Source organism: Polyodon spathula, chromosome 11 (genome assembly GCF_017654505.1).
Source record: "Polyodon spathula isolate WHYD16114869_AA chromosome 11, ASM1765450v1, whole genome shotgun sequence".
Classification (NCBI taxonomy): domain Eukaryota; kingdom Metazoa; phylum Chordata; class Actinopteri; order Acipenseriformes; family Polyodontidae; genus Polyodon; species Polyodon spathula.
In genome coordinates this window covers 25469040-25486351 of record NC_054544.1, presented here as the reverse complement: position 1 = coordinate 25486351, position 17312 = coordinate 25469040, and the positions used below count along the sequence as shown (strand labels likewise).

The 17312-nt window shown below is 39.5% G+C and overlaps 1 protein-coding gene across 3 annotated transcripts in view; it reads left to right on the top strand.

The window, feature by feature from the left end:
• Window positions 1–9129, top strand: part of nhej1 (nonhomologous end-joining factor 1) — a 99336-nt gene extending 90207 nt beyond the window's left edge. For all 3 annotated transcript variants that reach the window (XM_041263939.1, XM_041263938.1, XM_041263940.1), the window contains exons 6-8: window positions 5148–5259; window positions 6453–6577; window positions 8069–9129. In XM_041263939.1, coding sequence (XP_041119873.1) covers window positions 5148–5259; window positions 6453–6577; window positions 8069–8170 — 339 coding nt within the window. In that variant the 3' untranslated portion in view covers window positions 8171–9129. The remainder of the gene's footprint in view (window positions 1–5147; window positions 5260–6452; window positions 6578–8068) is intronic.
• The last annotated feature ends 8183 nt before the right edge of the window (window positions 9130–17312 follow it).

Here is a 17312-nt window from a genome sequence, read left to right as displayed (position 1 = left end):
TCAGACTTAACGTATACTGTTGATGTGTGTCGTGGTCATTCTGGACATTTTTGAATTTACAGCAGGGGATGCATGTTACTGTCATGCTGGAGTTTCACAGTGTGTGTGTGAGAATGTGTGGTCAGCATCTTGACGCCTTTCTCATCCCTATGATTTGTATTAGTTTTTAGGACAATATCCCCGGGTGGTTCTGCATTTCAGGATCACATTTTGCTCTAGTCAGTTGCTTACATTTGAATACGTTTATTTATTCAGGGATACCAAGATATTTTGACCTGTTATATATAAATTGAAAACCAATATAAACATCATTTAGATCTTTTATTTAACATCATGTAATCAAATAAACTACAAAATGATATGGCAAAAGTCAACCTGAAGCCATAATAGTAGGACAATATTTCATGTTAGATTTTGAAATGTCACATTTTTAAATTGTCAGTTTTGAAAAACTACAAAGCTGTATATTAATTCAATATGTTAACATAACATTATTCAGCGGGTTTTGTTGGTCTATGAAAAAAAAATAGATAATTCTATAGGATGATGCAAAACTTTTGGCCAGAGCTGCCTTACAAATTCTAAAAGCACTTTGTAGTTGTTGTTCCTTTAGGTTGCTTCCAACAATCCCATCCACGTGTACATAATGACTTGTCATATTTTCGTGTTTGTTGTTTCTCGAAAGCAAAGGATTGGCATTCATTGTTTTATAGGGTCTACTCGGTAGTCTGCTTCTAATTGTTTTATCTTTCAGATGTTAACGCCCTGGATTGAAAGGGTAAATTGTTTTCAATGTTTCAAAGTGGCATTTATATGGTGCATGTTTATGGTACACTTACCAGTTTTGATTGCTGTAGATCACACCTTCGGTAACATAAAGTTTTAGTGTGGCTGTTGGTTAGTCACTGCGTTGCAAACTCACTTCTGGGTCAGATCAAAGGTTTATATTTGATTAAAGCCCTGTTGAGATGGAACACATGTGGGCTCCAGGGGGTGGAGGAGATATAGCCTTAGTACTATAACCATACAGTGCTCTCCGGAAGTAGGACATTATTTCCTAGAAATCGGTTCTGCCCAACATTACTGAGCCACTTGGTATCTTCACCAGCAGGTTCTCCTTGTTGTTTAGATTCACTTGTCTATCATTTCTGTTACAGTCATCACATCCTAGGGACTTTTTCAAACACAGAAACATAGAAGTGCCCAATTATTATTATTTTGTTATGCAGATTGTGTTGCAGATGGGTATTCTGGTGTACCAGCTGTATTTAGTTAGAGAGGATGTTTGAGATCTGTAGAGGTCACAGTGGTGTTTTTAAAATGTCACAGATGGGATGAGTGAAACAGAAAATTATATGAAGTGATTCTAAACAAGGATACATTAGTAATGCAGAACTGGGATTATTTATACACAGTCCAAGTTACTCTTTAAGTCCAATATATGAATGTTTTACTTTACATTTTAATTTCATTAGTTACTGATAAATACAACAACTGATTTCACAGCACACATGAGAGCTAACCAGAAGTGTAGCGTTAAACAAAGCTCACTTTAGAGGACCTGAGTGGCTCAGCTGCCGTGTGGTGTGCAGTCATACAGTCGCAGTCAGGTTTGCGTCCTAGCTGTGCAAAGCTGTCAGTCTTCACTGGGGATTCCATGGGGACCGTCACATTGGCTCTGCTGCTCCCATGGGTCAGGAAGGGAAACTTCTCCTATTAGCCCCTATTAGCTAGATGCCCAATGAGCAACTGAGAACTGCAGGGCTGGTCTTTATTCTGCAGGGGCTGGTATATCTCAAACATCTGCTAATAGAATTGGTTATATAGAGGCAATTAGTCTGGACGTGGGACTGGAGGATGCCCACTGACCTTCAGTTCTCCTGAGCTGCTGTGGGGCAGTCTAAATTGGGGAGTAAAACAAGCATTAAGTAATTGGGCACTCTAAAGTGAAAAAATAAAAAATAAAAAAAAAAATAATTACAGCACCCTGACACTACTCTGAAATCCATTTGCATTCTAAACCCCCCCCCCCCCCCCCCTTTTTTTTTTTTTTTATATAAAGTAAAAGCAAGATCCAATTGTCTAGTGCCAAGCTGCAGTTTAAGGTCTGTACACTCTTCTGGTAGCCCTATGGTTTAGTTAAGGAGGTGTGGTGCCGGAGTGTTTAGTCCTCATGCACCACATCTCTGGAATTCAAAACCTGAGTGCAGAGAATGTCAATGCCTTTGTGATTGTGGCCAACCAAAGAATTCCATAACCCTTACCTGTTTAACATTTCCATTAGCTACATGTCCCACAAGTGCAATTTTGAAAGAAGCATGTAATAGCAAACAGGTATTTTTGTTTTAAAACATGTGCACTTGCTAAGTCATTTCACCTCAGTAGTGTTTTTGGGATCAAAACATGTTACTGTCAGTTAGTCAATAGAGGTAGCAGATGGTTGGTTAATGACAGAAAAGAAGCTGTTGAAGCAATGCGGACACTTTCACCTTCAAGGTTACCAAGGAAGTGTAACATATCTGAAAGCATGGCTTACAAACATTGATTTCTTTAACTTCTCTTAATACCAGATGTCATGTTTCAACACATTTGACACCTGGATAGTGAATGGAATTGTACAACCAGATTAATCATTTTTTTCTTCGCAACAATAACGAAGGCATAAAGAGATATCTGTTAGGACAGCTTTTTATTTAATTAGCACTGCAGATCAGAATATGGTTGTAGTGCTGAGATGCTTGTTTGTAAAGAATGCAATATTAATGGAATTAGGAATGGTTAATTTCCCAGCTGCTTAAACAAAGATCTCAGGAGTTGTCTTGTGTATTAGTTTCTTCTCTGACCCCTAACTAAACATCTGTTTGTTCTCAAAAGCACAGTCCTGAGAAAGGTGTGTCTTTACCAAACGTTGGTACGCCATCACCTCAGAGCCAGCATTAAAATCCTAATAATAAAGATGGCTTAACCCTTTGAAAAGCTTTTAAAATAGCTTTAAAATGGGAAGGGCAAATTTGTTTGAGGTCTAATAAAATATTTACTTTTACTGGGTTTGTTTACTAGGTTGAAGAAAGATGACAATAGAGCATAACACCGGTCAAAGGCTCGGTGAAAGCTCATGGGGAGGCAGTCAGCAGGCTTGCTATTGATAGGTATTTGCACAGAGTGTAGATATTCAGAAAGTCCCAATGCAGATACAGTGCCTATAGAAAGTCTACACCCTCTTGAACTTGTTTCACATTTTGTTGTGTCAGTGCCTCAGAGTTTCATGCATTTAAATGAGGATTTTTTTCCACTTGTCTACACACCATACTCCACACTGTTAAGGGGAAAAAAATACATATTAAAAATACAAAACTGAAAGGTCATAATTGGATAAGTTACTACCCCCCAGAGTTAATACTTGGTGGAAGCACCTTTGGCAGCAATTACAGCTGTGAGTCTGTTGGGATAGCTCTCTACCAACTTTGCACACATAGATTTGACAATATTTGACCATTCTTCTTTACAAAACTGTGCAGTGTAGCTTTGGCTGTGTGCTTTGGGTCGTTGTCGTGCTGAAAGATGAACTTCAGTCCCAGTTTCAGCTTTCTTACAGAGGGCATCAGGTTTTCCTCAAGGACTTCTCTGTACTTTGCTCCATTCATTTTCCCTTCCATCCTGACAAGTGCCCCAATCCCTGCCGATGAGAAACATCCCTATAATATGATGCTGTCACCACCATGCTTTACAGTAAGGATGGTGTTCTTTGGGTGATGCGCTGTGTTGGGTTTGTGCCAAACATAACGCTATGCATTTAGGCCAAAAATGGCTTCCTTCTTGGCACCCTACCATACATGCCAGATTTGTGAAGTGCTTGGGATATTGTTGTCACATGCACACTTTGACCAGTCTTGGCCATAAAAGCCTGTAGCTCTTGCGAAGTTGCCATTGACCTCTTGGTAGCCTCTCTATCAGACTCCTTCTTGCTCGGTCATCCAGTTTGGAGGGACATCCTGATCTAGGCAGGGTCTTGGTGGTGCCATACACCTTCCACTTCTTAATAATCGTCTTGACCATGCTCCAAGGGATATTCAAGGCCTTTGATATTTTTTTATACCCATCCCCTGATCTGTGCCTTTCAACAACTTTGTCCTGAAGTTCTTTTGAAAGCGCCTTAGTGTTCATGGTTGAGTTTTTGCTTTGAAATGGACTACCTAGCAGAGGGAACCTACAGGAACTGCTGAATTTATCCTGAAATCATGTGAATCACTACAATTTACCACAGGTGGAGGCCACTTGGTGTGTGTTTTGAAGGCGACTGGTTATACCTAAGCTAATTTAGGATTGCTATTACAGGGGGGGTGGACACTTACCCAACCAAGCTATTTCAGTTTTTATTTTTTAATTAATTTTCTACAAATTTCTAGGGTTTTTTTTGCACTTGAAAGTTGTGGGGTAGGATGTGTAGATAAATGAAAAAAGATATATATATATATATATATATATATATATATATATATATATATATATATATATATATATTTTTTTTTTTTTTTTTTTAATGCATTTTAATTTCAGGGTATAAGTGAACAAAAAGTGAACATTTTGAAAGGGGGTGTAGACTTTTTATAGGCACTGTACATTCAGAGTACCCTTTAAGACTGTGGTTCTCAAACTAGGGTCTGCACAGGTTGTCCAGAGGGTTCTCTCTTGTATAACGACACCGATATTCAACAAGAGGCCTGTCACTATTAAAGAGATGACCCTGTGACACTCACAGATACCTGTACACTGAACATTTATTTTCACTGCTGTACAGTTTTTCTTTCTTTTTTGTAAATGGCCTATTCCTCAGTTTTCAGATGGCCTTCAGCCTGTAACACGCTTTGACCCAGAAGACACTGCGGCGGTGTAATGACCTTGATTTCCTGCAAATATATAATAGTCTCAGAACTGAACATAATGTACCAGGTAGATGTTTAAAAAGGAAGATACATGATTGCTATAACATGTGTTTCTTTCAAAACTGCCCATTTTGAGACCTAGGTGCAAAACAGGGGATATTTATTGAATTTGTTTGTTAGCTGTAACCACAAGAATGCATAGGCCACATGTACATTTCCAATACCTGCAAAACAAGTGAACTCATCGAGTCTCTCCTCTTACAGAGACTGCCTGAGGTGTGTGCTGTGCAGGCCTGCAGAGGATTCAGCAGAGAGATCCAGGAGCTGTACACAGCAGTAACAACGCTCGGGTGTCACCGCAAGCGCAAGCACCCAGGTAATGATGTTGAGCACAGCCAGGTCAACATTGCCACCCAAGGCATGTTCCCTCTTACATGTCTTGTACTGATATGGGTTCAATATTCCATTCAGATATTGGGCCCCTGATAGTGGTTAATTATCATGGTTCACATTTTAATAAATTAGAGATGTTTAGTTTTATTGCAAGTTTTATTTAATATACATAGATATATATTGATATATATATATATATATATATATATATATATATATATATATATATATATATACATATACACAAACACACACCGGTACACTAACTGCCCACTTTATTAAGACCTGAACCTACTATCAGAATGCCATCAGCTGCCATAGTCAAAGCAATGACATGACATGTCATGGACTTCACAAGGTGATGGAAGATGCCTTGAGGGATGTTAGTACTGTAACAGAGCTGCACTCACTCTGGTTCATTGCCCCTTTCAAACAGACTCAGCACACACAGAAACAGAGTTTTTAAATAAACTATTTTTAATAAACAAGAGTTAAACAAAATAGAACAAACACCTAGCTGTTTTTTGAGCACTAACCAACACAGGTTGGAACCTTCTCTAATAACCAGACAAGTAAGCTTGTTTACTGGTTGCAGAACAAAGCAAACACAGTTTTACACAGCACAACACAAAAAGGTGTTACACTACCTTTCTTCTATAATTCAGCTGTACACACACCAGCACAGTCGGTCTTCTATACACACTAGCAGCCCAGAACAAACTCGCTTCTTTCTTTAAACACCCTGCACCTGGCTCTAATTTACAATGATAGCCAGGTGCTGTGGATAATTACTAATAAAAGCATTAACGAATTAAGGCTTTTCAGCCTGTGACCTTCTGGGAAGTTTGGTCCTATGTCGTTGCCCCCCCACCAAGGACTACACTCTCACAGTACATTGTCTTGTCAGAAATATTTTGGATAATAGAAATACAATTGGATTGCGGTCCAGAGAATATGGAGGCCATGGAAGATGTGTGAAGTGTGTCTCTGGCTCTATTTGCAAACAGGTCTGGTACAGTAAGTGAGTGCATTTTGTTTTTACAGTGTCTATAACAATTGAATCAAGGCTGCATAGGTCTCAATAACCCAACTATTAGCTCACCCAGTTCATTCAAGTCCCTGTACATTGTTCCAGCCAGGGCCTGCCTTATGATGTTCCATCTTCGATTCTTTCAGGAGGGGAGAGTGCAAGCGTCGTTCCCAACCAGGAACTGAATTGCCCCTCTCCAGCCGTCGTAGAAGGAAAACAGGAAAGGGAAGTGATCTCTTTTGCTGTAACCAAGGCCAGACAGGAGGAAGATGTAAAGTATTTTTGAATGTTTATTGTTGTTACCTTAAACTTGTATACAGATGGAAGAACTTGTAAATCTATTGGGAACTGTTTGAGTCAAGGGGTGGTACTTATCTCTTGCTCCTCCCTCTTCTGTTTTTTTTTCTGATTGGCTGAGAGGGACCATTAAAAATGTATATGGAGAAGGAGGCCATTAATAAAGCCAGTTAAAACAAGAAACTTAACCCTCCTATTATGTTCAGAATTAAGGCACATCTGTTATGTTTTGGGTCATGTTGACCCGATGCAATTTCAAACTAATTTAAACAGCCTTAAATTGATTAACTGTTTTCATTTGCAAAGGTTTTACTCTTTTAGTCCAGGAGCTGTGATAAAACTTCTTTGACTGCCAGCCTGGGAGCTCCTCATTTTGGAATGTCTTTACCAGTGAAATGCATGTGTATATATGTGTACGTGTGTGTGTGTGTGTGTGTGTATATATATATATATATATATATATATATATATATATATATATATATATATATATATATATATATATATATACAGACACACCACACTATATATATGTCTGTGTGTGTGACAACAGCATTTCACTGGTAAAGACATTCCAAAATGAGGAGCTCCCAGGTTTTGTTTTTGTTTTTTTTTTTTTTGTTTATAAATATCTCCAGACAGGTGCAGCCATTTTCAGAGATAATAATACAAAACAATAATAATAATAATAATAATAAATAATAATAATAATAATAATAATAATAATAATAATAATAACAAATTGAAGAAGTTTGTTTTATTCCTGCACACAAATCTACATAGATAAATGCCACAAGTCACTGTGGCCCAAAACATCGTATTTGTATACAAAAAAAATAAACATCTCAAAGGTTTTCTGTGTATAAGTTCATGACCCCTACTTAGGAAAAGTCATAAAATATTATTCAGAAACGAAAAAGAAAATATCATTTAAGCTAATTGGAAACTAGAGTTGGGTCAAATAGACCCGAAACCTAATAGGAAGGTTAATAGTTTTGGATATTAAATATCTATTGATGTAGTAGGTGTTTATATTGCATTGATTCTTGGCTAAAACACTGTAGTTGTGATGTGCAGGGTGGCTATAAAATCACTAAACAGCAATGTCGTGGCACAGAAAAGTTATTGGTCACAATGGTCACATTTTGACTGATAAGTTGCCACATGATGCACTCCACGTTCACCTCTGGTATGGTCCATAGGGGGCAGTGTTTTTAATCTTTCAGAGGTCTCAATCCATATGCATCCATTAAAAGCATCAGTAGATGGCATCTACCAAACTCTAGTGTACAGTCAATAATACATTCCATGTAAAACATTTTGTGTTCCAAAAAGTCATTCCAATCTGTTTAGCTGCAATCATTATACCAGTGTATTATTAGGAAGTTACAGTGGGATTTTGCATACAGGGTATGTCCAGCACATATTTTAACCTGCTAAGTGAGTCTTTGTTGTGTGATTACAGACCGTGCCGCCCACCCTTGAAGCAGCATCTCCGTGCCCCGTTCCCCCTGAGCGCCCCTCCACCAGACCCAAGAAGAAAAAAGCCAAGGGGCTGTTCCGCTGAGGCCCCCCTGCAGCAACAACGTTGGCTTTCAGCAGTCGCTGTGCGGCCTTGTGGTTTCCTTTGGCAAAACTGTTCTTACCAAGAGTGGAGACTTTTTAAATCTACACGGACAGGTGGTGCTTTTGCATTGCCTTTTAAAATAATGTCACCTCTCTGGGATTGTTAAGGACCCGTTTTACAGAACTCCGGGTGCCTGTCGGCCCCCACCAAATCATTTTAATGTATTTTATGGTAGAGCTGTGATGGCTCATAGGGTTGCTTTTTTAAATATGCTTTTAATAAACTGTAACATTTTACCCAAACTGGCTCTCCAAATTTAGTTGTAGGATTGTACTCCTTTCTGATTTGCTCTGTGCCTGTCTGTCTTGAGGAGAGACATTTTCATCAGCACCATGAAACCCATGTTAAACTCAGTCTCTGCAATCTACAATCCAGCCTGAAACTTGACAGTACACAAAGGCCAAATATATTTCCTGATCATGAAAATGATTCACTGTCCTGATAGCATGACACAGGCTGTCAAGCAGGCAATGAGGAATCACACAATGCAAAAAAGATTGGACTTTTAAACACAGTACAATTTATCTTAAGTTTACATAATTTAACAATTTCCATTTAACCTTATTTTCCCAACATTGATGTTCTGGTTTATCCAGCTATAAAAGGCAACTGTGATTTGTTATTTAAGAGCCAGTATCCCTCCAATATAAGTTATAGCAATTCAGTCGTTTTCCTGTGTTTCTGATTTCACCTGAATCCCCGGCGAAAACAGGTTCATTTCTCAGCCATGACATGAACCTGCGCTCCCTTGACTGTAGGACTCACCCTGCACACCACACGGTTGTGCCTTTACCAGGTGAGCCACTCGGGGACCGTTGTTTCACTTTCACAGTTCTAAGATATCAGGTTACTACCATTGCTTCAAAGTGGCTATTAAATGAAGATTATTTTATACCAAATCTTGTGACCACAACTGCTTCAAAAAATGTGTTATCCCTGATGACCATCTGCAAAAAAGGGTTGGAGCTGAACTTCTTTGACTGAGAAGTACACTTTACTCCAAACTGCTTAACGTCAGTGGGTGAAACATACAGCAGCCTCCCATCTCATCTGAAAACCACTTTGGGCACTCTTTTTAAGAGGAGAACAATTACAAGACCTAAACAAAAAACAACTCATAAAAAAAGTTTCAAAATCATTTGGTAGAAACGTGCTGACCACAAAGGCAAGCAATGTGGACAATTACTCTGACATGAATCTTTAAACACCATCCTTCTGCTATGCCTCAGCTAGTTAGAGGTGATAAAAACAGATGTATATGGTGTAATAAAATAAAATAGCAACTGCAATATTGAGGGCTGTATGTGGAGAGCTGCTGTCACTTGGAAGTTTCAATATGCAGGAAAATCATAATTTGCCAAACCAAGCCACCTGCTTTGGGCCTAAGAAAGTGGTGGGATTGTGAAGAGGTTGACCTTTATACCCCAGGAAGAATCTTTCTTTTTTTTTTTTTCAGTAAGAACCTTCAAATGGAATGTTCTTAGTTACTAGTTAAGGCAGCCCTACTGCTTGAGTAATTATGGTTTGTATGGCAATTACTCAAATACTGTGTATTTAAATCTATGTTACGGTGCTTTCCCCTTGGTTCACAAGCAGCTCTTTAGTTGCTGTCTGCCAGATAATAATGTAAAGTAGTCTAGATCAGCCAAAAAAAAGTTAGAACAAGTTTAAAGTATTTCTCTTTGCTGTCAGGCCTGTCACACACAGAGTGCAAGAGAAAGTACACTCTCAACTTGAGTAGAGGGAGCCACTAAACAATTACAAACATATTTATTAAATCTAAACAGAAAAAACAGACGAAACCCTATTAACTTACTTAGGGGGTGATGTAAAGATATGCGCAATGCTGCCTTAAATCGTGTTTAGCCAGCGTAAAGTCTGAGTTTACCGGCTGCTAAAAATGTGGCGTATGTAAGAATGGTGTTCATCTGGTGTTCTGCACCTGCTGTCAAATGTGCACTTTGCCATCATTCGTCCATTAAAATTATATTGAAATGCATTCAAATGAAGAAAAGAGCATGGATTTGGGCGGGATCTGGATAATAAGGGGGCGCAAACATTATAATGTGATGTAAGGATTTTACCTTGCACTTAGGCAATTGCTGACCGTCCAAAAACTCTGCACTAAACCTCTGGTTCCTTTCAGACCACAGTTGGAATGTCTGGAGGGATAACCCAATCCACCTCTTCCAGAGTGCTAGGCAAATCTCTGGATGTCATGTTGGAAAAGGGTAGGCCAATACATATCATTTCCTAAGGATACTTGCATAACTGATGTTGGGTGAGGCTTTTCCCAACAACTCTGTTTCATGCTAGGTGACCTCAGCCATAGGGACTTTCAGCTCCTTCTCAGGAAACATTTCTTTTTTTTTCACTGCTGCTCTCTGTACTCCCAACTCTGCAAGTGCAGCCGCTAAATAGACCGATGCGTTCATTGAGACCCTTGTTATCATAATTGCATATCATTATTTGTGCATGTAATTTGCATTGGTCTTAAACTTACATAGGGCACATTGCAATTTTTATTTTGCATCTGCAGTTATTTGCACGGCGCCTATACGCACATCACCTCCTTAATATGTTATTATTTAACCTATTGTGGTTTAAACATTTTGAATGCCTTGTCATTGATAATGACTGTGAGATCTATAGTCTCAGCGAAATCTTAAGTGATTATGATAGTGATATGCTAAACTTTGCAGCCCTGTCCGGATCTTCTCTTTGGAACTACTGCCCCCTAAATTCGTATGTAACGAAAGCACACTGTATGCACATGGTATCCGATCACCTTGTACCAGGCTTTCACAAAAAGAAGTGTTAGATACTGAATGAAAAGGCTGACTAAACATCTTCCATCTTGCCAGCCCAGGGTGGACATTATAAGAGTCATTCTGGTCTGATAATGTAGAGTTGGCAGAATTCAATTTGTTTTGCTTCACAGTAAATGATCTGTTCTTTCAGGCTAATGGTTTAGTTTTCACTGCAGTCAGCACTGTGCTGAGTGAAAGTGACAGGGCTGCTTCTCAACAACAGCAGGATAATTACAGCTCCTAATGCACCATGATTGATCTTTGAAAGCTATGACACTTCTATCCAAGCACAGGACCACTGCATTGCTGGGAAGGCAGGGCTAATGCTTGGGAGTGACATCAGCCGCATGATGTCATTCGATTAATTTCACTCTGAGGGCAAATAACAACAATTTAGTATCAGTTTTTTATTTATTAAAGTAATGGATGTTCCCAGCCTTTTACCATTTAATTGATTCATAGGTCTTTGTGCTCTGCATATGACACTAACGTTTATAGCCATTAGCTTTATTTATTTAAGACTATTTTTCCCGGAAAAAGTGAAACCTCATTTTCAAGAAGGCCTGTGAGGGTAATCAGAACTACAATAAATGCTTTGAAACGTTCACAGTATGTTTCAATTGATCTGTAGACAGAAATACAGTAATTTACTGAAAAAACAGACACTTATTCAACTCTTTGCGTAGGTAATACGACTCAAAAGTCAAATCACTACTTGTTGCTTTTTATAATGGGGTTTGCTGTATAAACTGTGTTTGGTTTTTAAATTCAGACTCTTTTTGGTGGTCATTAAATGCGACTGCTTCAGTTTTTTATGTCAGAAACAGTAATGGTAGAATCATAAGTCAATACTTCTGTAGATAGTTGCTGTCAATTTGAACCATGATCTCCAAGTTTAGAGGCCAATCAGCTGTGGCCAATCAGTTCTAAAAGTCAGACTGCTTTTGCCAACATGTAAGACTTTGTACCTTCAGTTATGGATGAAAACATTACACATTTAATTTCATTTCATTTTTTATCTATCCATCTATCTAATTGCAACATTTGAATTTAAAATACGCCCTTGGTTTACTACCTATAATATTGTTCTAACATTTTTTTTCATAATGTTGGTCTGTGTTTCAGAAACAGTGCTTTCAATTCCCGACTGATTACAACTAATAATATATATACCAAATTATATTGTTATAAACATTTATTTTTAGAATGTCTATTACAAAGTTATATTTACTGTTATCATACACTGTATCATGAAAATGGAAGAAAAAAAAACTAAGCTTGTCTAACTGGAAACATCTGAAATCTCATCACAAGTAGGAATGACCAAGATATAGTTTACATACTGTAAGCTCATTTATCATGTGCAACAGGTAATGGGATCCCACCAGACACCACCAAAAAAGTCTAATTTGCAGCAAAGGGCACCTGGTACCTGCTGTACAGACAGTAAATCTGCAGTGTGGTGACAAGTTAAATGAACCTCACCTGAGTCCAAAGGGAAAAACTGTTTAGAAAAAAAAATAAAAGGCTTGCAGTAACGTTAAAATGCCAACAAGAGGTAACAGTAACTGTGGTTCTTACCTTTCCAGTACACATTCAGAGAGCTCTGCAGAGGTAACAGTAACTGTGGTTCTTACCTTTCTGGACTCTGGCCAGTAGGGGTCATTGAAGTTTGATGAAGTATTCCAAGTCCATTTTCTTACCTTGACAGAGAGCCAATGCATTGCTCAATGCGCGTCTCTATCCAAGATCAGCAACTTGGCTTGAGCGGGATGCAAACACCGATTTGCAATACTCCAGCAGCAGAGCCTGTATTAGGTGACCTGCAAGAAAAACATTTTAAAGCATTGGTTATTCCCCCTTTCCCGTTCTGTCACACTGGGTTGGGCAAGCAGCTCTGAACTTTCTTCAATTAACCCTATTATATAGGTCAAGTTAATTAGCTTCCTCTTCTGATTACACTGTCATTTTTTGGTGGGTTCACACAATGCAAGTCTACATGAATTCCTTTCTTCTGTTGCTCTGTCATACACTTTTAGTTAAAGATTGAACATTATGAATGCAGAGCTGCAAGATGCCAGTGTCTTGCTATTCTAAAGACATTGGTTCTGCTTTTTATCCTGGCAACAGGGATATAGTGGAGAAAGCTGTCTGACACTTGCACTTCATAATATGTGAGTAACTGCTTGTCCAACTGTGATGAAAGTTGCTAAAGTACAAGTTATTTAGTATCAGAATCTGGGGGTGTATGGAAGCTGTCTGTTACACTTACATTTTTACATATATTTACAGAACTGCTTGTCCAATTGTGTTGAAACTTGATAAGTACTATTATTATTATTATTATTATTATTATTAGTATTATTATTATTATTATTATTATTATTATTATTATTTATTAGCAGACACCCTTATCCATGGTGACTTACAACTGTTACAAAATATCACATATCAAGTTCAATAAAATCAGTAGCAAAAGATCAAATTCAAATAAGAACTAAAAATAGAGATTACAGTAAATAATTACAAGAGTGGGTTCGACTAAGAGCAGTTAACGTATTAAAAATATTTGCTTATACAAGTAAAGTCTAGTATGAGTAAATAGTAAGTGCCAGGAATGGATGAGAATGATTACAAGTAAGAGCAGGGCATGAAGTTAAGGTCATGAAGGGCAAGGCAACATTGCCTTTGTTGGGCGTGTAAATTCAGGGGCATCAAGGCAGTTCTAGGGGGCAGAAAGGCGAAATATAAATCCAACCCAAGAGCACCAAAGCAATGTCATACTCCTTAATAAAACAACAAGGAAAATAAAATAGAGAGCCTATTATGTTGATCAAATGAATTCTGAGTGATAGCAATTGTTACAAAAATAAAATATTGGTCATTTTTCCATTGTAAAAATAAAATGGTATAAAAAATACAATTTAAAAACAAACTTTTGTAACGAAAAAATACAAAGGGTAATTTGGCAAAAAGAAAAAAAAAAAATATTCAGGGTTTTTTTGTTTTTTTTTGTTTTGCTAAAAACAGTCACAGACCACTGACTAATACATAGATTAGATTAGAGACTTAGATCCAGTATTAGTGATACAACAGCAAATAAGCGATGTAGTGAAAGGAAAGTTAAAAGATTTTCAGGCAAACTGGTTGAAGATTTAACCATGGCTGGAATAACATCAAATTACAAAACAGCAACTCATTGAAATGTCTATATAAATTAACAATTTATATACACTGAAGATATGAAAGGGGTCAGAATGTGTATTGCACCGTTGCATTTTAAGTATTGCAATTTAAAGCCAGTTTTGTCACAACACAATTTAACTTGAAAATCCCATGAAGTGCGGTCATATCGAGCTTAGTCTAACAGCATCCCTCCGTTTGCCCTTCATTAACCAAACATCTTTCTTGTGGCTTAGTACTGGGAGGTGCACGGCAAAAAGAATGGCAACAATAATACATTATGATAAGGAGCCATTTTCTTGCAGGATGAGATTAGACAGAGAACAGGCCAGCTGACGCTGAGCAAGTTTGTGAATGGGTTGTAGACCAGATGTGCTGGTGCTGATGAACACCGGTGGCAATGACGGGCGGGCTTACAGGCAACTTTTGCTGCAAGTTTTTTTTAAATTAATAAGGCATTGCGGCAAGCGGTTTGGGCACTTCGGCAATTGCCACCAGTGCCGTCGGTTATTTTGCGCCCTGTAAGAGCAATTACAAAAAACGTAAATATGGACACGTACAACAGTAAAGTAAAATACAAGATACAGGAAGTAGTAGAATGCGGCAAGGTATGGAGCAGTTCAGTGCAAGTACAGGTACAATTGGGTGCCATACAGTCCAGTATAGTGAGATTTACAGATGCTGTCTGAACAAGTGTGTCTCAAGGAGGTGCCAGAAGGTGGTAAGGAACCAGGTAGTCCTGATATCCGTGGGTAGGTCGTTCCACCAACTGAGGGGCAAGGGTGGAGGAGCAAGCACTGCAAGTGGTGGAGAGGAGGGGGGTACAGCTAATCTGCCGGTGGTGGAGGACCAGAGGGGACAGAGAGAGGGTGTAGGGACAAATCATAGTCTGGAGATAAGAGGGAGCAGAAAGGTAGGCAGAGGTAGGGAGGCCAGCCAGGAAAGAGTTGCAGTAGTAAAGGCGGGACAGTATCAGGGTCTGAACTAGAAGCTCTGTGGAGTAGTCGGTGAGGAAGGGGCGAATACTACATATGTTGCTGAGGAAGAAGCAAGACGAGTGTGCCAGAGGGGAGATGTGCTGAGAGCAGGAGAGGGAGGGGTTGAGGGTGACACCGAGGTTCCTGGTGGATGAGAAGTGAGAGAGGGTGGTGGATTCAAGTGGAATAGACATAGAGGGATCAGAGGTGGGGGGGGAAGAGGGGGGAAGAAAAGGAGGTCTGACTTGGAGAGGTTCAGTTTGAGATGATGCAAGTGCATCCAGGAGGAGATGACTGAGAGACAGTTCGAGTTAAGGGAGGAAACGTTGGGGTCAGAGGGGGGAAAGGAGAGGATGAACTGAGCATTATCAGCATAGAGATACGAGAAGCCATGGGAGATGAGGGGACCTAGGGAACGGGTGTAGAGAGAAAACAGGAGTGGTCCCAGGACTGAGCCTTGGGGGACATCTATCGAAAGAAAGCAAGAGGCAGAGGGTGAGTCATGCCAGGACACCTGGTACATGTGACCAGCGAGGTAGGAGGAGAACCAGACAAGAACAGTGCCAGAGAGTCCCAAGTCAGCAAGGAAGGACAGGAGTATAGAGTGGTTGACCTTGTCAATGGCAACAGAGAGGTCAAGGAGAATTAGGACAGAGCAGAGGGAGGCGGCACAGGCAGACAATAGAGTTTGTGACTGAGAGAAAAGCAGTTTCAGTGGAGTGCGCTGGGCGAAAACCAGAAACTCAAGGGTTTTAAAGAGGAAGGGGAGAAGGGAGACAGGACAGTAATTCTGGAGGGATGAGGGATCCAGCGCAGGTTTTTTTTAAGATGGGGTGACAGAGGCATGTTTTATAGCAGAGTGGTGTTGAGAAGAGAGATGAAAGGGAGTAGAACAGGGGCAGCAGTCTGGAAGTGGTGAGTGGGGAGGGGGTCCAGAGCACACGTGTTGGGTTTATGGCTCTGGAGCAGGGAGCAAAGATCGGAGTCCAAGAGGGGTGTGGGAGGAGGGTAGAATAGTAAGGTTTGCAGAGGGTGATGGGGAGTGATTGAGCAGAGTATGAGGTGGGTGGGGAAGGAGGCGAGGTACTGAAGAGTTTGCAGATGTCTGTGATTTTAGAGAAGGAGGCAATGTCATCAGCCGAGATGGAGGAAGGCAGAAATGGGGGGCTAAGGAGGGAGGAGAAGGTAGAGAAAAGTTTGAGGACTGTTAGTGGAAGACTGAATGATAGAGTGGAAGTAGGAGCGTTTCACAGAGGTGAGTGTAGAAGAGAAGCAAGACAGCAAGGAGATTGGTTTTCTTCCATTTCTTTCCATTCCTTAGCACAAATGAATGAGTGGAATCTGGGCTTCTAGAGAGATCTGTATGATTAATCAGGCAATTACAGTGGACAAAATTCCTGTGCAGCTGAATGTTCAGATGTTGAACGGGGCAATTAGTAAAAATTCTCCTAAGAGTCACTATCCTTTGTTCTAAAAGGAGGGAAACAATTCAATTCAATGACTCTTAGATGTGTTAATTTCTAGTTTTGTTACATTAACATTAACTTCTGTCTGAATAAAAACGTGGTGCTATGGACACTTGGATCAAGCTAGAGTGGACCCAACTGGCAGGGCTGAGCTGTGTCCCCCAGAAGCTGGTAGCTCGCCAATATCAAGTTCCTAGGTGTAGAGAGGCAATTGGCGTAGTGGTAGGATCAGAGGGCACCCATAGGCCTTCAGTTCTCTTGAGCTGTTGTGGACAATTGCTACGGAGAGGGAACATAATTAGACATTTTAAATAAGGTAGACACTGGGTGTAAAATGAAAGGTATGGAAAATAAAAGTGATAACTTCTTCAGATTAACAGTTTATTAAGAGAAATAACATAGTAATAATGAGTGTAGGGACAAACAGTATTGCAGGAATAATATCTGCAACATCCTGGACAGGAAACCGATCTTTTATCAGCCAGGGTCTTCTGACACTGCCAGTTTTGTAGATCTTGTTCAGGAGAACACCCTTTTTGGAGATCTTGGCTAGATTCCACCATCAAACCACCAGTCATGCAGCCAACTTCTCAATGCACACTAAAAAAAACCCACTGAAATGTTAAAGGTAGAGTTGAACAGCAAA